The 21,078-nt window shown below is 33.5% G+C and overlaps 3 protein-coding genes across 4 annotated transcripts; 2 read left to right on the forward strand and 1 right to left on the reverse strand.

The window, feature by feature from the left end:
- Window positions 1-2,214: 2,214 nt before the first annotated feature.
- Window positions 2,215-4,509, reverse strand: LOC7490828 (uncharacterized). Its single transcript, XM_052452639.1, has 6 exons — window positions 4,183-4,509; window positions 4,016-4,095; window positions 3,831-3,879; window positions 3,595-3,702; window positions 2,757-2,838; window positions 2,215-2,650 (listed from the first exon to the last, which is right to left on the reverse strand). The coding sequence occupies exons 1-6, from the start codon at window positions 4,229-4,231 to the stop codon at window positions 2,386-2,388; spliced, it is 633 nt and encodes a 210-aa protein (XP_052308599.1). The 5' UTR covers window positions 4,232-4,509; the 3' UTR covers window positions 2,215-2,385.
- Window positions 4,510-9,870: 5,361 nt separating this feature from the next.
- Window positions 9,871-12,301, forward strand: LOC18097520 (UPF0426 protein At1g28150, chloroplastic). Its single transcript, XM_024598933.2, has 3 exons — window positions 9,871-10,034; window positions 10,131-10,289; window positions 11,965-12,301. The coding sequence occupies exons 1-3, from the start codon at window positions 9,981-9,983 to the stop codon at window positions 12,142-12,144; spliced, it is 393 nt and encodes a 130-aa protein (XP_024454701.1). The 5' UTR covers window positions 9,871-9,980; the 3' UTR covers window positions 12,145-12,301.
- Window positions 12,302-16,929: 4,628 nt separating this feature from the next.
- On the forward strand, window positions 16,930-20,742 carry LOC7490826 (alcohol dehydrogenase-like 6). 2 transcript variants are annotated; one of them, XM_002305659.4, is made up of 10 exons: window positions 16,930-17,128; window positions 17,234-17,370; window positions 17,777-17,814; window positions 18,230-18,552; window positions 18,979-19,061; window positions 19,177-19,252; window positions 19,348-19,409; window positions 19,672-19,767; window positions 19,857-20,018; window positions 20,447-20,742. In XM_002305659.4, the coding sequence occupies exons 1-10, from the start codon at window positions 17,086-17,088 to the stop codon at window positions 20,561-20,563; spliced, it is 1,137 nt and encodes a 378-aa protein (XP_002305695.1). In that variant the 5' UTR covers window positions 16,930-17,085; the 3' UTR covers window positions 20,564-20,742. The 2 variants fall into 2 exon arrangements, with proteins under 2 accessions (XP_002305695.1, XP_024454497.1); XM_024598729.2 differs by lacking the exons at window positions 16,930-17,128; window positions 17,777-17,814 and having other exon boundaries at window positions 17,230-17,370.
- Window positions 20,743-21,078: the final 336 nt, after the last annotated feature.

Here is a 21,078-nt window from a genome sequence, read left to right on the forward strand (position 1 = left end):
TTTATTACCACTATCTTCATCTAAAAGATTTTCATACCAAATTAATAGAGTTAATATTTTGAGAAAATCTAGTTTGTTATAAAGATTATTTAAAGCCATGATTATACAAGAGAACATATATAAAAAAAAAGCCTATTCGAAATATTTATTATAGATTAAATTATTCACTGAAAAATTTTATTGTGCAATTTTAAATTAAAAGTAAAATAATCAATATCGCTAATTCAATTCAATTTTATTAATATTCCAAGTATATAATTTAATTTAATTATAAAATTTAGTTTTTTATTCTAAACATAAAAATTATAATACATTATCAATTGAATTCAATTATTTATAAAATTGAATTCAATTTCACTGATTATAAAACACTATTGAAAGTTTAGTTTAGGTTATTTGATATATATAAGAAAGTAAATTGAAAGTTTAGTTTTGGTTATTTGATATATATAAAAGAAAGTAAAAGGTGGTGTATTTGGATAGCGTAATATATTTTTAAAATATGTTAGTTTGAAAATATATTAAAATAATATTTTTTATTTTTAAAAAATTATTTTTAATATCTATTCATTAAAACATGATTTAAAAATATAATTTAAAATAAAAAATAATAATTTTTTAAAAAAGCACGGCGGAAACAAATAGGTCTTACGAGGCAAAACATGTTTCAGCCAGGAGTGGCCATGCCGCCATTCATTCATGGATGGTGAACACAAACACCACATGGTTTCTTCTTCCCCTTGTTTCTGCAGGTTATAATTACTGTATTTTCTTCCCCAAATCAATCATCAGTGGCATCCAAGTCTTTGGCACCGGAGCCAACTAACACACAAATAGAATATGATCAGCAATGACCGTGGATCAGTTGTTGCCATCGACAAGGTTTAGTTTCAAGAGATCAATGGCCGTGGATTACAGAAATTAATAACATGCCATCCGTTGTATGATGCTAGCAATTAAGTGTAATTTGGATAGAACATCACATTTAATTAAATATAGAAAGCAAATCACTTCAATATTTTTGCTATTTCCTTTGATCATTTATCTTGATGGATTGGACGTTAGCTTCAAGGCCATGGATGATCGACGCGTCGAGGTTCACATTGCAAACAACGAATGCTCCTCGTGCACACTGCCCTCTGAATTTTTCAGCTGTTTCCATTGCATTATCATGTAGGTTATGCATATCCTACAATTTCGGAACATTAATCTTTTTCAGGCAACCGATGTAATCATCCACGGCATGATGATTCACCACTGTTAAGGCACAGGGACCTAGCTCAGTAATGGCCATAATGGAAATGCAAGGGCAAAAGGTCAGGAAGAAGGTGATGCAATCAGGCTGATCAGTGCATCATGGGCTTGGACAGACCACAACACACTCTATCCATGCCAGGATATTCTTCTTGATGCCACTCTTGGATCTACAAATGTTACTATTTCAGAGACCAGGTCAAGGTTATGCTTCTTGGGCACGATGATGAGTGTTTGATGGGCAAGAACATGAAGGCGACTCTTGCCCTCAATCATTTTGGACCTATTTGCAAGCAACGAATGCCAACGTGATTGCTAACTACATTAGCCTATGCTGAGTGAATTCCATACTGTCCAAAATGAACTGTTATAGTAAATGAATCAAATCTATACAAATCATTGATCTCTCTTAGACATGGAAATAATGCAGGGTCACTTGGCAAGCAATCTCTAGGAAGGATGGGGAGAGTATGCAATTGGTGGAAGCATGCGAACCAGCATTCAGAGTGAAGGCAACAACTTCATTGAGTCAGGAAACAAAGAGGTAATATTTCTGCCATCGGCCTTCCAAGACCAGGGAGAGGCACATGGTCATGCCAAAGGATAGCCTAAGTAGAGAAAATAAACTACAGAGAAGCAGAAGAAAATCCTCCAGAATATCCTCAAACTGATGTCCTTGATTTCTCAGAAGGCAACACAGATGAATGGCTTTGATGAGAAAAGCAAGTCATGGAACTTCTACTGTGTGGAGGATTTATTTGAAATTGGAGCTTCTTTTAATCAAACAGGCATAGGTAAGGCAAAGCCTAACAACAATATTCAAAAATGGCTCAAGGTTGCAAATGCCAAATATGTAAGGTCAATAACAAGTTCATCGGGTGCTTTAAGGTGCTCAAATTCGAGATGCTGATCCAAAACTAACAGAGAAAAAGATGAGCATTTTGCAACATGACCATGGAATAACTACATAAAACAAAAATTGTATAGTATAGCTTTGGAAAACATAGAATTCACTGCGAGATACTAGTGGTCAGATAACGAGCCTAATTTTGTACTTGTGAAAACATTACAACTATCAATAAAAGAACATTCAATGCACTGTAACAATGCATCAGCACATTATTATCGATTCTAGTCTTCTTCTTCATCAGAACTTGCATATGCTAAACCTAGCAAACTTTTAACAGGATTTTCCTCAGCCTCATTTTTAACATTTGTCTCGCCTTCTGGTTTGCTTGATGCTGGTATGTGCTCTTTCTTTTCCTGGTTAACCTTGATTTTATTGTCTGAAGCACGATCACTTGAAATTGGGGAGGAATAGTTCCCATCAGACGAGTTTGAAACTTTAGGTCGTTTTGGTTTAACTTCAACCACCTTTTTCAGCAAGTCTTGCTGCCTATAATCAAGAAAATTTCAGAAGTCAAACCAGCACAGGAAGCTAAAAAGAATTAACCTTTTTAGCTGAAACATAAAAGATTAAGAGCATGCTGGGACAGAAATACCTAATTCCACTCTTTGGCTTCGGTTCAACACGAAATGACAAGGGAACTGATGCAGGTGAAGAATCTGCCAGACTTGCAGCTTTGTACTCATTGGTTAGGGAAGACAAACAACAACAGAGAGCAGGGTTGCAATAAAGACAGCATTGCATTAGGATATCAGATAGACCTAGAATATAGGAATGCCAAAGTAATGATCCTTTAAAATCAACGGGGCATTCCAGATCAGCTAATGTAACGCTACGCTATTACAGTTGGATGTTCAGGTATAAGATGAGACAAAAATATTGTATGAGTTTTATTAATGGAAAAAATTAAAGAGCATTCCAGGAAAATACGGATAAGGCATGCTTACAGCATAAAAAAAAACAGTGTTCACCAATTTAACATCTGAGTATGATGTAACTCACTAAAAACTGCAATTGTACCTGATTTTTTAAGGGAAAAAAACTAGAATGGAAACATTAGTGATTAGTAGATGGATAAATTTGTGAAAAGTAAGGAGAACTATGAAATTGAAAAGGCAGAGCAGATGTAATTTCCAACAACCACAAAGACAAGAAGTTGTGAAAAACTACAAGATGAATGAGAACAGACTGACAGATGTTTTTCTCAGTTTTTTAGATTATGAGTTGTTAACCATCACAAAGTAAATAAATTTTGACCCTATAAACTACACATTAGAAGATACTTGGATCTGCGTCATGAAAGATGTGATTAGATGGATGGTAGCCATCAACCAAAGCACAAACAACCACATGCTAGGACTGGGAAAACAAGACTTCGTTTATTAGAAGACGATATGGAAACAAATTAGAAATAAAAGAGCACAAGAAGGATATTTTAAAAGCAGCAAATGCCCTTTTCTCAGTGCGGCGTAAGAGGCGTTCTGCATCTTCTTCAGCCTCCATTTGCTCTTTGAGATAAAGTAAATCATCGCTATCCAGTGCTGCATAAACAAAGCTCACGAAGGTATATGTAAAAGAAGAAGTAGGATTCCAAAAAAAAAAAAAAACCCGGTGAAAGAATAGGTGTGTATATATATATGGAGAAAGAGAGATTGGGAGAGGTAGTTACCGCCTCGGCCATGAAGGTAGCCACCACGTTCTCCAGCAACCTCTTGCATCTGTTAGCAGCATTGAATCAAAGCCAGAATCCCTGCCAGGGCATGTTATCAGAAACTACCCTTTCCTATACTTTGCTAAATCAAGCAGCAGCAGCAGTAAATAATGGGAATAGGAATGACGAAAGAAAGGTCTAACCTTAGCAACCATGCGATGGAAAGTGATGTCTTCATCATCAATTACTTTGTCTCTCCCTCCTTTCCCCAACGATTTCTTATCTAAAATCAATTAAAATTCAGAATCAAAACAGTAAATCAATCACATGCATAATCGAATTTGAATGAAAGAAGAAGAAATTTGGGTACCTTTAGGGTCAGTGAGATTAGTGTATTCCCTTACTTCTCTTCCTGCCATTCTTATTATTACTATAATAATAATCAAACCCAACCCTCCACCACCACTCTCTTCCTTCCTTCCTTCCTTCCTTCCTTCCTTCCTTGTTGGCTGCTGCTGCTCCAAAATTTCTAATTTTTTCTACGATTCAAATTTCCTAAATAGCAACAAAACCCATTATTTATTTATTTTTAATAAATCGAAAGAGTTTCTCAGTTTTTTTTTTTTTTCAAATGAAAGAATTTTTAGGTTTAGGGATCTGAGATGAGATTCACAGTTCACACTACATACAAAAAAGGTGAAAAATATTGTTCGTCACCGCCATGCCAAGATATTCTCCACTTCCCTCATAGGCCCAGCCCAAACAAGCCCAGCCCACTCCTAAATATTCATAAGCCCAATATAACCCCACCTGCACCATCTCTCTTCTGTTGTAAACTACTGAGTTCTGACACTGTTATGTACTGTATAACTTGTCTTCTTTTTGAACGAGTAATTTGGTGAATTCATAAATATAGCATAGTCATGAGTTATTAATTTTATAAAATCAATCAATTGTTTTTTTCTTTTTTTGAGAGAAGACGAAATAAATTAAACAAAAAAGAAAGAGAAAATGGAACGAGAACGCACGCGCATATATATATATAGAGAGAGAGAGAGACACACACCAAATGCTCTCCTCTCCTGTCCTTCCTTCCTTTCTTTATAACAACACGTAATTAAATTATTAAATTATTGACTTTTTTCTAGTAGAAATGTTTTTTAAATCATTTGAAAATTAATTAGATGTGATTCAAACATATTGACGGGTTTAAAAACAACTCGTATAATAGATAAAAAAATATAATTTGACTCAAAATAAATATTTAAAATGAGATTTTTTTTAATAAACATTACTACGACAACATATTGGATCAATTTGAGTCAACCTGGGTTAACTTGTCAATTTGCATACCAAATCATGAGATCATGATAACCCCATAAAAAGTTAATCAAAACAAATTATGAAACTAAATTTTCAATAAACTCAGTGTTGAAAGATGAAACTGAAAAAAAATAACAAAAAATAGCATGAATCAACTCGGGTTATCCTATCAAACCCACGATCCAGGTCATAAGATCGAGATAACCCAATAGAAGGTAAATTGAAGCAAATTATGAAGCTCAATTCTCAATCAACCCAGTGTTGAAAAATAAAATTGAAAAATAAATATTAATTAAAAAAAAAACATAAAAAATACTCAAGTCAACAAGGGTTAACTTGTCAAACTCGTGACCTGAGTCATGAGATGAGAATATCCTCATAGAAAGTAGACCGAAATAAATCATGAAGTCTAATTCTCAATCAACTCAATGTTGAATGATGAAATTAAGAAAAAAAATCATTTAGGAAAGAGGAAAAAAAACTCAAGTCAATCGAGTTAATCTGTTAAATCTGCAATATGGGATATAAGTCTGAGATAATCTGATAAAAATAATTTAAAAAAAATCATGAAGCTCAATTCTCAATAAATCTAATGTTGAAAGATGTAATTAATTGTTTTTTTAAAAAAAAAAATAGATTAGAAATTAAAAAAAAAAAGAGGAATGAAAAAAAGAAAACATTATTCTAATGAATATTGTTATATGGGGAGGGATACAGCAAATAAAAAAACACTATTATAATAAATAATGTTATATGAGGAGGGTTCAATAAAGAATAGAAAAAAATATTATTCAGTAAATAATATTATGTGAGGTGAGGTATAATAACCATTTGTTAATTAAACCATGATCACTAAATTTTTAATTCAACTTTATTAAATCAACTTCTTAGAATAGGACTTGCCTATATGAACAAAATATTTACATATGATGAAGAATTTGAGAGAGGGAAGGAAGAGATGAGATATTACATGAAAACTATAAGTTTTTAGTGTTGACACCATAAACGATGATGTAAATAACTATGGATTACAATAGTGAAGTGATAATTTTGTCCTTCACTATAAAACCATCAAGCCTTACATGGGGTATAATTGTCTTTCAAAATGGACAAAAAGTCATTTAGGATTTGGATAGGGGTAAGAAGGTCCTTACACCTATCTTCAGCACTGTAAAATCACTCAATCAACCTTAAAAGCAAAGATTTTAAAGCTTGGCTCTAAGAGCTTTATCGTCCCTTTCTTTTTAAAATAAATAATTAACGCATTTCCCCTTAAACTAAAAAAAATTACAGCTTAGATCTAGGGATCTTTGTGTTTTTTAATATTGTGTTTTTGTGTGTGTAATAATCAGATTGTTAGAGGGGCTCTTGGGTAATAGATTTAATATAGATATTATTAAAAAAAAAACAATTGGTTGGCACATGCAGTAGACATGCCAAAGGGTCTATTTGGGATCGCAGTAGCGGTTGCGGTTCAAAGTGCTTTTTCGCTTAGAAATGCATCAAAATGATATTTTTTTCATTTTTAAAAAATTATTTTTGAGAACACATCATAACGATCTGAAAACATTAAAAAAAATTAGCAATTTTTTTTAGAATATTGAGGGAACGTCGTTTCAACCGCGTTCCCAAATAGACTCAGAGTGTGAATTGTCCTTACACTCTTTGGGTGGTGCGTGGGACGTCGTGTGGTGGTCATACAGTGGCTTTCAAAGCAGAGTTCGATTTGTCTTAGCTTCCCCTTCATCCAAGTACGTGCGTGCGTGCGTGTATTAAGAGACCCTATAGCTACTAACTTGGTATATAAAAATAATATTTTTACAAATTAACCAAATATATATCATCCATGTTAACGAAAATGATAAATACATCAGTAAACCGTAGCTTTAAACCATGTAATAATCATCAACAAACCGTGTGAAGTCCAAGTGATTCTCGACACAACATGTAAGAACATGTGAATGATGGAATGTTTGTCATGTACCACATGTGTATATTCTATCATTCAATTTGATTGCTCGCCTGACTTCTTTCACAACACCTGGTTTAATAGGAGTGTTGACCTGGAAAATCTATTTCTTGGAGTCAAACAACACTATAATATGATCTCTTGATCTATCCATACTCATTATCAATTCAATTTGAATTGCTGGAGGCCATATTACTCCACTTTGAATGTCATTACTAGCTTTACGTCTTTGTTTGACCCAATAATCATTATATCTGTAAAATGTTAATTGCACCAGAGTAGAAATAGGCATTACACGAGCATTTTTAAAAACATGATTAAATGACTTTGAAATATTAATTGTCATATTACCATACCGGTGATCACCATCATAACATAAGCCTATTTTCTTTTGGCTCCTTTTCAAGGCATTCTTTATATGCTAGGTTCAAGTTACACATTCTTTTGATACCATAAATCAATTTTGCACCTAGATGGTTTGTAACACATCTCCATTAATATTTGTTTAATAGTCAAGTCTTTGAATTTATGGTTGAAGTTGCTAACAAAATGTATGATACAATACCGATAATATCTTAAAGGTTGACGTCAAATTTCTATTACTTCATTCTTAATGTCTGCATGTCTATGTGATATTATACATATACTGATTCTACTACTAGTAACATATCTTTATAAGCAAAGCAAAAACCATATTCAATTGTCATTATTTTATATATCTAATTATCATTATTTTCTTCATCAACAATTGCAAAAGCTAATGAGAATATCCCATTATTCACATCAAAAGAAATTGCAATTAATAACTTTACATCATATTGCCCATACAAATATGTCATATCAATATTGATTGATGGTCTACAGTACTTGAAACCTTCAATACAAGGTCTAAATGACCAAAAAACTCTCTAAACAAATCATTGTAATATCATCAAGATTTTCTTTGTGTGTCTCATCAACAACTGTTTCAGGATTTGATTTCTTTATTGCCAATAACAACTTAGGTAATTTCTTGAAAAACTCCTCACGTGAACCAAAAAGATGCTTAATCACTTTCTATTTTGCAACCCATGCTTTGTTATATGATATTTTATACTTGTAATGCAATTTTATTTCATCTTGTATACTTGAAACCATAATTAAAAGATTATTCATTACAAGAGTTGTTATAACACTAACAATAAATTTTAGATTAAGTTGATGGTGATCTTTTGGGACAAAGGTTAAAACACATGTGTATTACCCTTTTAACTTTGCTCTCTTAAATGAATATGTTATAAATATGTTATTAGATATTCTATAAAAAACAAAAATTGGATTCTAGTCAATTTAACATAATTTTAACTAAATTGCATTAACTCAATTTTTAATTAACAAAATTCATAGCAAATTCAATCAAATTCCTAAAAGTTAAAGTTAAAGCAAATAGTATTGTACAAGATGTAAATCATCTATTACTAATAAATATCCTAATGGCATACAAAAATATACTTTAACAAAGACTCTTGTAATTAGAGTCGATTGATAAATCATCTATCTTCTTAGAAGCAAATTGAATATTACCAAAAAAAAAAAAAAACTAAAAGAGTTTAGTCATGTACTATAGATTATGAGTGTTTTCACTATGGATTGAAGCAGTATTTATCGGAAAGGAATTAGTTGGTTTTTGCGATAAGTTGTGAGTGGTTTGCTTTTTGCCATTTTTTATGGCATGCGTGGCGTGTTGTGATTTGCTTGGTTGTTTGTTGTCAGTGGGTGTTTGATGGGCTATCATTCCCCTGATTTGTTCAATATGAAGGGGTTGGTAGTTAGATATAGGCCTTACCTATGATGTATCCGATTGCGTGGTTGTTATTGAGAGAGTGTTGGTCTGGTGTAGTTGGTCTGGTGTAGTTGGATGAGATTTTGGTTGATTTTGCACGGGATGACAGTGGTTTATTTACTGTTTCTCTTCGTTCTAAGCATGTATAAGTACTCTATCACTACGCTATAAGTACTCTGTGACTGTGCTAGGTTGTTTATTTTAATTATTTCTTTTAGAGTTTGTTGGATTCAAGAGGCTGTAGAAGGATTTTGCATCTGAGATTGATTGGGGCAATCATGCCTCTTTTTTTTTAACACGTTAATTTTAAACACGCTAGGTTGCCAAACCCAAGTAACGTGTTTGCCACACCCAAATGCCTGGCTTACTAAGTCCACAAGTGCCTAGCCTGATTATTTTTTTATGGTTTTTTAATTTTTTCTAATTTTTTAAAATAATGCATTATTTGTATATATTTTTTCAAATAAATTTTTTGTTTATATTTTAATTAGATTATGCTTATTTTTAAATGATATTGAGTGTGTTTAGTTTTAGAGAGATAGGCATAATTCATCTATGATAATATTGTTTTTTTTTTTTTAAATTATTGTTCAATAAGTTTTACGTGTTATGTGCAATCATATATTGTTTTTTTATATAATTATTGTTTAATAAATTTTATATAATTTAATATAGTTATTAGATCCAAATCATTTAGGTCTAATGTGGTGTTTACAAATCTAATTTACAACTATCATTACCATAATAATTTTTATTATTCATGAATCTATCCGCAGTAATGCACGAGCCATTTATCTAATTACATAACGAAAGCAAAACATTCTCCGTTAATTTCATCAAGGAAGAAGGCAGTGAGAAGGGCACGATTGATAAACGAGTGAATTTTAAGGGGGTCGATTAGTAAACAAAAAAGTTTCGTGAAGAAATTACTGGACAAAGGGGGGAGAAAAATGAAAATGAAATCTTGGAATTAAGACATTGACTGACAACTCATTTATCAACAGGACAAGACAGAAGCTAAGAAGAAGAAACTCTCGATTTCTCCAAAAAAAACATGGCACTCTCTGTTGTCTCTGGTTCTATTACCACTACTTCCCAATGGGCCTTGGTAAGAACTTTTGCTCTCAACTGCTACTTCTTTTTCTTTCAACTCCAATTGATTGTTTTGTCTGGAATATTGAATGGAAACATCCGTATTCTGTAGAAATCGCAGAAGTTAAGAAGAGAAACCCAGTTACCCTCGTGGCTGAATCGAAGCACCATCAGCAAACATAATAAGCAAGTTCTTAATGTTACTAGGGTGGTTAAAGCTTCTTGTCTATTCAACCCCTCCAATGAACCCATCCTCAAAGATGCTCTCAAGGTACCTTGCTACTTTCTCTTCTAATTCATTTCCTCCGGCTTTCAATTGGCTGTTATCGCTTCTCTACTTATGTAGTTTTTTTTATGGGATTGATATCTTGAGGTCTGCTTGAAGGGTTCTTGAATTTGGTCCCATCAGCAAATCCTTGAAGCATGAAAATGTTTAATAAGTTGCTGACATCTTGCGCTGAAGATGTTGAAGAAGCAATTAATCTTTTTGTTAAATAAAAAATAGAAGAAAAGGAGCCTACTTTTTGTCTGCAGATACGTTTTCTTTGAAGTAGTGAATGCCCAGTAAGACATTTAGAATCCATTCATTGGTTTTAGAGTGTAATAATAGATAAGTAGGCACACAAAGGAGATAACAGAGTGATATATGCTTCGGATCGTACGAGATGGGGTTATTGATGGTCAGCCTGTAGTGCATCCCCCAATTGGTTGGAAATCCTGAATGACTTCTTTGATTTGTTGTATACATAATTATGTAAATGGAAACTAGTTACAAGCTTGACTTCAGGACATGATCAAGCTTTTGCAGATTTTAATCATATCGGTGCTGCTCATTGGGAGGGGAATAACCAGGCCACTTTAGAATGAGTACTAATATATGCCTGTTTTCAGCAACATTTTAAATTCCTTCATGTATTTAGTAAGCATGCTTCTCCTGAAGCTTGACAACAAAGAGCACCTCTAGTTGCTGAATACTATAATAGAGTGTACGGGCATCTTCTACAGTAGAGCATACACATTGCACATTTTTGTACAATTAATTACTTGAAAAGCATGGTCAAATAAGTCTGATATCATTGTGACACTCTCTTGGCACTTCCTTTAATGTAGTCCATACGATATGAGGTTTAAGGAACAAAAAATAAATCTCCTTGCTGGTTTTGAGCAGAATAATAGCAGAAGAAGATATATAGTAGACAAAACAAAGTCTTTTTTTTTTTCTCTTCTCTCCTTCAAGTTTAATTTTCTTAAGGTTCTTCTCCTCTTTTTACTCAACCAAACCTAAACCTTGACAAGCTTACTATAGCCTTACGCCCGTACCCCTTTGATTGAGGCTATTGAAGTGCTGTAGAACACTTGACCAGGATTTGATCTACTACATTGGTCCATGGAGATTGGTTTGACAATTTTCTGGGGGAATGAGTGGGAGTGATTCTGTAGGAGATGAAGGATCCACCCACAGGATCAAGTTGGATTTTTATGACACAACTTTCTTAGCTAATTGTTTCCCACCCTTTCAGCAATTACAGTCCTTTTCTGTGGATCTTCGAGTTTCTGTGGATCTTCGAGTTAGATCCTGTGGTTTTTTTTTACTTGAATATGTTCCTTAGAGCCCCGGGGATTGTTATAACCTGTATTTGTATTCAGTTGTTTAAATCATGTGAAATGGAGACCTGTCAATTCATTTTCTTTGCCTACTGTTTAGTAGGATTGAAGGATTAATGCATGGTGTGTTTGCCATAGTGATATTAGTTCTTTGTCAAAAGCAAATCTACTTGAATCATTTCCCTGAGCAGTGAATGTATGATGTGTTTCAGAAACCTACATTCTACTTGATGTGGATTTGTCTTCGGTTATTTTACACTTTTCTTCTTTTTATTTTTGCTATCGTATACAGAACCTGATAAAAAGGTATTACTACTTTAATGTTATTGCTTCCTTTATAGGAACCAGTTGCATTCATGGGTGGGATGTTTGCGGGGCTCTTAAGGCTTGATTTAAACGAAGATCCACTCAAGGAATGGGTCACAAGGACTGTAGAAGCTTCTGGTATTACTGAAGAAGATATTGATGCTGAAGGTTCGCAACCAGAGGAACGAGTGCCGCTAGAGATAGAAATTGAATGAACTCATAGTTATCTATGTAAATGATACAAGGGTATCGCATATAATTGACAAACACTGAAAGACATTTGATCAAAAGAGCATATGGTTCTTTGACCTGAGGTCCTGAAGGTACATTGACCAGTACGAATACAAATCGTATGCCATATTTTAAATTCAAGTGCCAGGATTCCGTGCATGTTCAAAACAAGCTTCAGTATTCATACTTGAATTGAACATAGTGTAGTTAATTTATTACAAGAAAAGAAACGGTCACTTGTGGTTCTGTAGCATTTCAACAGTACTAATTACTGTATCCCATGGGTAGCAGTGACTTCAGGTATTATTGGCTTATAAAATTATGGCAACTCAATTGCATAGTATTAGTATAACAATCCCAAATTGAATTTATCTTTGGATTTGAAGTTTCAATTTTCGGTACTAAACCACAGACTTGAGTTGAGGATCATTTAAGGGGAACCATTAGACATCCAAAAATTGGTTAATGTACATTAAATTTGGTATATGTCCATTGATGAATCTAATAAGGAAAAAGCAACACAGTAATGCTGAAAAATGACAGCTAAAAGATGGAGGCGGTCGGTTTCTGGGAGTGATTGAATTGTGACTAGGAAGTAAGAGGTAAGAAATCTGGAACTCTTTTAAGTATTTCTATCATCGTCTTAAAATGAACATGGATTGAATTTTCATTCATAAATGATATTTGTTATCTCATAGTTTCTGTTCGTAAGATTATTACACAGAATAAATGATAACATATTGGTACAGGTGACAACTAGTTTAGTTGATAAGTTTCTGGGAGTAAATAGAACTTCTAAGAGACTAAGGATTGGGCCTTTAACGCGAGAGTGTGCTAGCTCTGTTTCAATAGTACTGGAAAAGCACATTAACACGAAATCCTCATTGACTGCAAAACCTTTCACTGCTATCTGTTTCTACAGTTCATCCAGAGTAAATCTAAGCTGCTTATGAATATGAATACTGAGTTGCAAATTGCGATCATTTTGTAGTTGATTTTGGTCTCTTTGCTAGCAACATGTCGTAAGGATTTCTTTGTGGACTTCATTGAGGAATAGAAAACATTTTAGTAAACTTCTCCAGCATTCTTTTCTAGAATTGTCAAATCTTGCACTTGGATTAGTTGATAGTTGCAGCACACTGCTCATTTTCCTCACTTCCTTCCTATTTATTTGCAAATCTTCTAAAATATTGGAAAATCATGATTGAGTGGTTCTTGAAAATTCAGCATTTTAACTTCATTTATGTGCTCTGCTCTATAGTGAAGGTGCTGCGGTATATTTGTTGGACACATTAGTGCAACTCTGTGGATCCCATACAACAATATTCTTGGCTGGAGAACTTCGGCGGAAGGGTGAGAGTATCAGTCTCCTGATGAGGACCAAGGTAGGCTGCTAAAAAAAGCATACAATAGAGCTAGGAGGTTGTGGAATAAGCAAGGAAATAGCAGCAAAGTCACGGCAGAAATTCCAGCAGCAAGGTCGGTGGAAGAAGTTCTTACGGGAGGAGGATTTTCAGCAGCAGTAAGTCGGCAACCAGAGGCAGATTCGTTGCGGCAACTGGAGAGGGAGAAAAAGGAGAAGGAAAATCCAGAATTAAGAGGACTTGTATGCGGCAGAGACAGCCTTGAAGGCGGCAACTCTACCCGGGCATAACTTAGTTTCTGACTTGAGTTCTGAGTTCTGATTTATTACAACTATCTTAGATTAGGTTAGGATAATGTTTATTAGTTATTGTTCAGAAACTAGATTTCTTGTTAAGCTCCGAAAGGCTATAAATAGTCAAGATGTATTGAAGTTTCAACAAGCAATAGCAATAAGAAAAATATCAAATACCTTCATAAACTTTTCAGAACCCTTCTTTCTCTTGAGTTTCACTATCTCCCTTGCGCATGCGTGCTTGCACACACAGCCACATGCTAGCGAAGAAGGAACACAGCTGCTTTTAACTTAAAAGAAATTTAGAAATGTATAGTTTGCAAAGGAAAATGCTCGATGGCTCCTTTGGCTTTGGCCTTTATGATTTTTTGAATTTTCAATATTGTTGGAAAAAGTTGTGGTTTGGAACGTATTGATTAGGGTATCACAGGCTAGCTTTCATTTTTCATTCTAATTAAGGAATTAATTATTTTCTTTAACCAAGTCTTGTATAGGCAATCCATGTTAGAACTAGTATATTAATTCCCAAGAAATTTTTTATTTTATTTTAAAAATGATTATATTATATGGAAATAAGCAGCAAAAGTCATTTTTGGAGTCCACCATAGAATGGTTTTTGGCTGGAGCTTAAATCATTCACAACATGTGCTGGATCGGCACGCAGCTAGCTAGCTAGCTTCTGGTGTGCTTATGCATGGATGTGCTGATCTTGATATCTTGTGGAGCAGCATCATCAGCAGCAGCTTCAGCACTCAAAGGGGTGCTTGCCACAGCTAAAAAGTTGTACTTCAGGAAACAAAAAATGAGCCTCCATTTTTCACAAATCTCAACCTTTCTTGTAAACTTTCGATCAATGTTGTTTTGTGTGAGCATAATCACTCCATTAACAAGGTCACCGCATTATCGTACGCAGAATTAACCAGAATAATTCTTCATAAAACCAACAAAGATTGGTTGTAGTAATCTTGAAAAACTAATTTCACCATCATTTATAAAATGTGTCAAGTAATAACTCAAGCTTAGAACAATGGACTTTTTCAAGAAACTAATAAAGCTCTGCAGGACCAATCAACATATTCTATGACCATTCTGTCAATTTTTTTTTAATTTTTATCACAGGTAATTTTTGAATTTTTTTGCCCCTTTCTAACTGTTTCATTATATATATATACTAGCTTTGATACCCGCGCGATGCCGCGGGTTATTTTTTTTGCATAAAAAATATTAAAAAAAATAAAACTTTAAAAATCTTGGGTTTTTCTATAAAGTTATACCCAAGAATTTTGGATTTTGCTGCAACGTCTGACTTAAGAGTAATATTTATAATATTAATAATAAAATTAAACTTGTATGACCCAAGTTTAAGTGAGTCTGGCTGTAACACCGGACCCAAGAATACTGGATGTGGGTCTGGCTATAAGGTCGTGTCATAAAAGTGTGATAACTAAATAGATTAATTAAAAAAAACAAAGAAAAAAAATCAACAGGAAGGAAAAAACTAATGAAGAAAAAAAAAACATTGAATTAATTGGGTCAACCTTTTAAACCAGGTTATCCCGTTTTGCGTCATAAAAGTTTGATAACTAAATAGAAAAAAAAATGATGGGTTTACCTAGAATTAACCGGGTTAACCCATCAAACCAAGTTAACCCGTCAAGCCCAGGATACGTGTCATAAAAATATGAAAGTCTGATAATTAAATAGAAATAAAATTAACTTTAACAAACTAAACTAAATGAAAAAAATAACTCGTCAAATCAGGTTAACCCATCAAACCCGAGATTCGTATCATGAAAATCTGATAACTAAATAAAAAAAATTAACATTAACAAACTAAATCAAACAAAAAAAATTCATTAAAAAAATAAAAAGAAAAAACAAAAGAAAAAAACAGTTATATAATATAATACAATATAATAATTATTATAATTATAATTATAATGAAAAAAAGTGGGGAAAATTTTAAAAAATGAAAAAAAAAGTGGGGAAAGCTAAAGTTAAAACTAAATTCTCAACCAACTCAATATTTTAAAAAAATTAAACAAAGATAATTTTAAAAAAAAACATGTGGGGGAAACACTGTAGCCAAACAAAAACCATGTAAGGGAAACACTGTAGTAATTCATAGTATTTTTTTTTATAAAAAAGCTAGAAAACTAATCTCTCAACCAGCTCAATATATAAAAAAAACCGACAAAGGTTATCTAAAAAAAAAGAGTCAATTTTGGGTAAAAGAAATGAAAAAAAAATGTACAAAAAAGGAAACAAAAGCGGAAAAAAAACACGTGGGGAAAGCTACAGTGTTTTAAAGAAAAAGATAAAAAAACTAAATATTCAACCAGCTCAATAGTAAAAAAATAAAATCAACAAAAATAATTCTGAAAAAAACAAAAAAAAAAGAAGAAAATATGTAAAAAATGATAATTTTGGAAAAAAAGAAAAAAAACATACGGGGAAAGCTAAAGTTAGATTATCAGCCAGCTCAATATTGAAAAAATAAATTCGATAAAGATAATTTTTTTAAAAAATATATGAGGAAACACTGCAGCAAAACAAAAACTATGTAGGGGAAACACTGTAGCAATTCATATTATTTTTTTTAAAAAAACTACAAAGCTAAATTCTCAGTCAACTTAATATAAAAAAATAAAATCTACAAAGACCATTTTGAAAAAAAAAAGAATAAAGAAATCATAAAAAAAAAATAATATATGAGAATATTATAGTAATCTATAATGTTTTAAAGAAAAAAGCTATATAGTTAAATTTTCAACCAGCTCAATATTTAAAAAAATTAGCAAAGATAATTTTGAAAAAAAAAATTAAAAAAAAAACAAAAAAAAGAAGAAGAAATGAATTTTGGGTAAAAAAAAAAGGAAAAAGAACGAAAAAAAAATATGAGCAGTTTATAATTATAATATAATATAATATAATAATAATTATTATAATATTCTTATTATAGCGTGGGGAATGGGGAAAGTGGGGAAAGTTAAAAGGCGTGGGGAAAGCTACAGTGTTTTCCCCACGCCTTTTAGAGTATTACTTAATATATATATATATATATATATATATATATATATTCACCAACTACCAAACTAGAAAAAAGAGTCCCCACTTCCCAGTACCTACCAACCTACCTACCCATCTTTGTTTCCTGCCATTAAATAAACAGAGAGAAACGCAAACTCTCATTGATTCTACCATCTCGTTTGCGAAACCTTCAAGATTCTCTTCTCTGCCACCATATCCCTTTGAAAAAGCAATCAAAATGTCATCTTCGATCAAGCAACCCAATGTCATCACTTGCAAAGGTAACTTTCTTGTTTTCTTTTTCTGACTTGATGATGATGATGATGATTTGTTTATCTAAGTTTATAACATTGCATTGTTGTTTGTTTAATGATTTTGATAAAAAGCTGCGGTGGCATGGGGAGCTGGGGAGGCATTGGTGATGCAGGAAGTCGAAGTGAGTCCTCCACACCCTCAAGAGATCAGAATCAAAGTGGTCACTACCTCTCTCTGCCGCAGTGACATCTCTGCTTTGGATTCTCATGTAATTTAACCCTACTTTCTACTTATTTTTACTTACTGTTTCATAATTTTTAGTCAATCCTAGCCAACCAATTCCAGTCTACTTTCTTATTGAACGGAGCTTAAACATTAAATAATGGCAACTTCTCAAACTCAATTGCTATATATATTGAACTGGATTCTAAGCTAATCCAATTGAAATTGGTGTATATCTTGAAATTATTCTGGAAGAAAAAGTTTTCATTTAAGTTTTTGGGAGGTGGGTTATCTTGAAATTAGTATGTCAGTCCACCCTTCCTCGTCAATCGAAACTAAGAAATATATGCTCATGTTTATGTTATAGTTAGAATTTTTTGTTTTAGCTGAGAGTTGTAAATCAATCAAGCCAACAGGCTGAATGTCTAATAGATCATGCTTGTTTGTTGCAGGCTATATTTCCTCGGATATTTGGCCATGAAGCATCAGGGTCTTTTCTGCACTTTTTACTTGCAATCTAATTACATAATGCTCTGCATGCCTGTGCATAATTATGAAATGATTTATTCAAAATTGAGGTTCCTATGATTACTGGATTTGTTTAATTGGTCTAGATCAAAGTTCAAACAAATGTGTATGTGCATGTGTTGGTCAGTTTAATATGAGAATCTAGACCATCTGTTGGCAGCTAAAATTTGTCTTAGATTTCCTACAAAAATGTTCTGTGATAGAGAATTTGCAAGATAATTGCATTTTATATCACTATGTTTTGCATGAGAAGCACTAATGCATATTGTACATCTTACTACTACCGAATTGTAGTTCTTGAGATTTAAAGAATAAAGATTGTCTACTGTGCAGCGAGGTTGGCAACTTATGTTAAATTTCTAACAATAAATCTGCAGGATTGTTGAGAGTATTGGGGAGGGAGTGACTGAATTTCAAGAGGGTGACCATGTGCTCACAGTGTTCACCGGAGAATGCAAGACATGTAGACAGTGCATGTCTGGAAAAAGCAACATGTGCCAAGTATTGGGGTTGGAAAGGCGAGGTGTAATGCATAGTGACCAAGGAACACGCTTCTCGATCAATGGGAAACCAGTTTATCATTATTGTGCAGTTTCAAGTTTCAGTGAATATACAGTGGTGCACACTGGATGTGCTGTTAAAGTTAGCTCCGCTGCACCTCTGGAGAAAATATGCCTTCTTAGTTGTGGTCTAGCTGCTGGTATGGTATTTAGAGTCGCGATATTATTATCAAGTTAATGTTAGGGTCTTCTGTCTATATCTTCTTATCACATTCAATCCCACAATCATCCCCAATTGTTTAGGTATACACCTGCAACCAACATGGTACAAGAAGAAACGGGGGTGTCTTTTAATTGAATAGGTGAGAGGTCCATGGAACATGGCTAAAACACCAGGGATAGTCCCTCACCACAGGCTCCAGCCAATGGTGTTCAGGAATTTTTTGGTTGTCTGTGTTGTTTGAGAGGGAGGGCCAGAGGTGACAAATATAGATTCTCCATCCACCTTTCGGTATAAGATTGATAAGCAAGAAAGTAGATGATAACATGGCTATCACTCCAATAGCACGTGAGTGTCAATGTATTCATTGGTAGGATTGAGCATGATAAATATTGTTCAATTTCAGGTTTGGGAGCAGCTTGGAATGTTGCTGATATATCTAAAGGATCAACTGTAGTGATTTTTGGTCTTGGGACTGTAGGCCTTTCTGTAAGTATGCTTGTTAGTAACATCTATAGCATCAATATTTTCCAAATACCAGTAGAATGTACTTTCATTAGCATGATGTTGACAATATATATGTTGTTTTTCATTTTATGATTAGGTCGCGCAAGGTGCTAGAATTAGAGGGGCATCTCAAATAATTGGTGTTGACACTAACCCTGAAAAATGTGACAAGGGTATAATTAAGCATCGCACTTTAAAATTCTTGGTTCTGTGTTTATAAGCAATCCAATATCTCTGGATCTTAATGGAGATTCTCTTACGGGTGCAGCAAAGGATTTTGGAATAACTGAGTTTATCAACCCAAATGACTGCAACGAACCTATTCAACAGGTATCATTCACCTAAACTGCAGGAATGAGGAATTTCTTCAATCTTTAACATAAAAAAATGTATGTTAATTTTAAATTTTGATAAAAGGGACATTCACAAGGCAGATAGATGATTAGGCAGTGATGGAAAAAGGAGAGCAAAGATTTACAGATAGAGGGTTGGCTGCTTCTTGTACTTTTAAGAAATGGGAAAATGGAAATACCAGAAGCCAACTTGATTTTGTATTAGTTTTACCTTGTCTTTGTGATGTTTAATTTTTCAGGTTATCAAACGTATTACTGATGGAGGGGCAGATTACTCATTTGAATGCATCGGTGACACTGGAATGATTACAACTGCATTACAATCTTGCTGTGATGTACCTTTCTTTCCAATACTCTGGCTTCTTTATTTACTTGAATCTTTATTGATTTTTGAACTTTTTGTTTCTTATCGTGCACATCATAGGGATGGGGATTAACAGTTACTCTCGGTGTGCCAAAAGTTAAGCCTGAAGTATCTGCTCATTATGGCCTATTTCTTTCTGGAAGAACATTGAAGGGCTCTTTATTTGGAGGGTGGAAACCAAAATCAGATCTTCCTTCATTAGTTGACATGTATATGAATAAGGTAAGTAAAGCATCATAAATTCATAGCAGATCCTTCTTGATAATCACTACAATAACTTTCTGGAGTGCATTATATTAACAACTGAAGGTTGTTTTGACGAAAATGTTACCCCATACCCTTCAAGTTTGATCGAAACACCTGCCTCTTTGTACCTTGTCCACTAGCTTGACAATTCTTACATGTCCTGATATGCCATTATCGAGTTTATACAAGAGCACATCCTGTGTTGTGAAATAACTTTCCAGTTTACTGGTTGGTTGATCTAGTCTGTGTCCATTTCTGTCACCAAACGAGCCCTCGATGTCAAATTCTACAGTCACCGGGATCGATTGTCTCCAAGTCCATAAACACTCGGTCATCTATAATCAAAAGTATCTTTCAAATATAATCTGCCAGATGTTTGTACTAACTTCACAGTTTTAATACAGGAAATCCAGATAGATGAGTTCATAACACATAATCTGCCATTTGAGGAAATCAACAAAGCTTTCGAACTCATGAGAGAAGGGAAGTGTCTACGCTGTGTCATCCACATGCCAAAATAACTCGGCTTCTGGCTGAAGAAGTTTGTTAGAGGGGGTAAGTGGAGCAAAGATGAGTGTTTATTCAAGGTTATGCCTGGTCAATGTGATCATATACATTGGGATGATTGTACCTGTGAAGATTTGTTTGAACTTGATGAAATGGTTCATGCGTTACAGAACGAGGCTGTGTTATTAGTGTACTTCTCATCTCCTTTCTTGTTCTTTGTGTTCTTTGTTTCTGTTAGTTTTTGTGTGAGCTCTCACAATTTCTCATTAATCCTTCGGGTTATTATTGTTCTGAAAACAAAAGTTAAGCGAAAGTGGATGATGAGAAATCACATTATTTGGTTAGCATCAAATTTCCCTCAAACAAGTTTTCGAATCAATTTTGCCCCAAAACAATTTTATTTTTCAATTGAGGCCTTCTATTAGGATTTCTAAAAAAAAAAAAAATTAGCTCCTTACATCACGACGTTGTTTTTCTTTTCTTCTAGATGAATCTACTTGCAGCACATTTTAATATTTAGGTCCGAGAG

Source organism: Populus trichocarpa, chromosome 4 (assembly GCF_000002775.5).
Source record: "Populus trichocarpa isolate Nisqually-1 chromosome 4, P.trichocarpa_v4.1, whole genome shotgun sequence".
Taxonomy (NCBI): Eukaryota; Viridiplantae; Streptophyta; class Magnoliopsida; order Malpighiales; family Salicaceae; genus Populus; species Populus trichocarpa.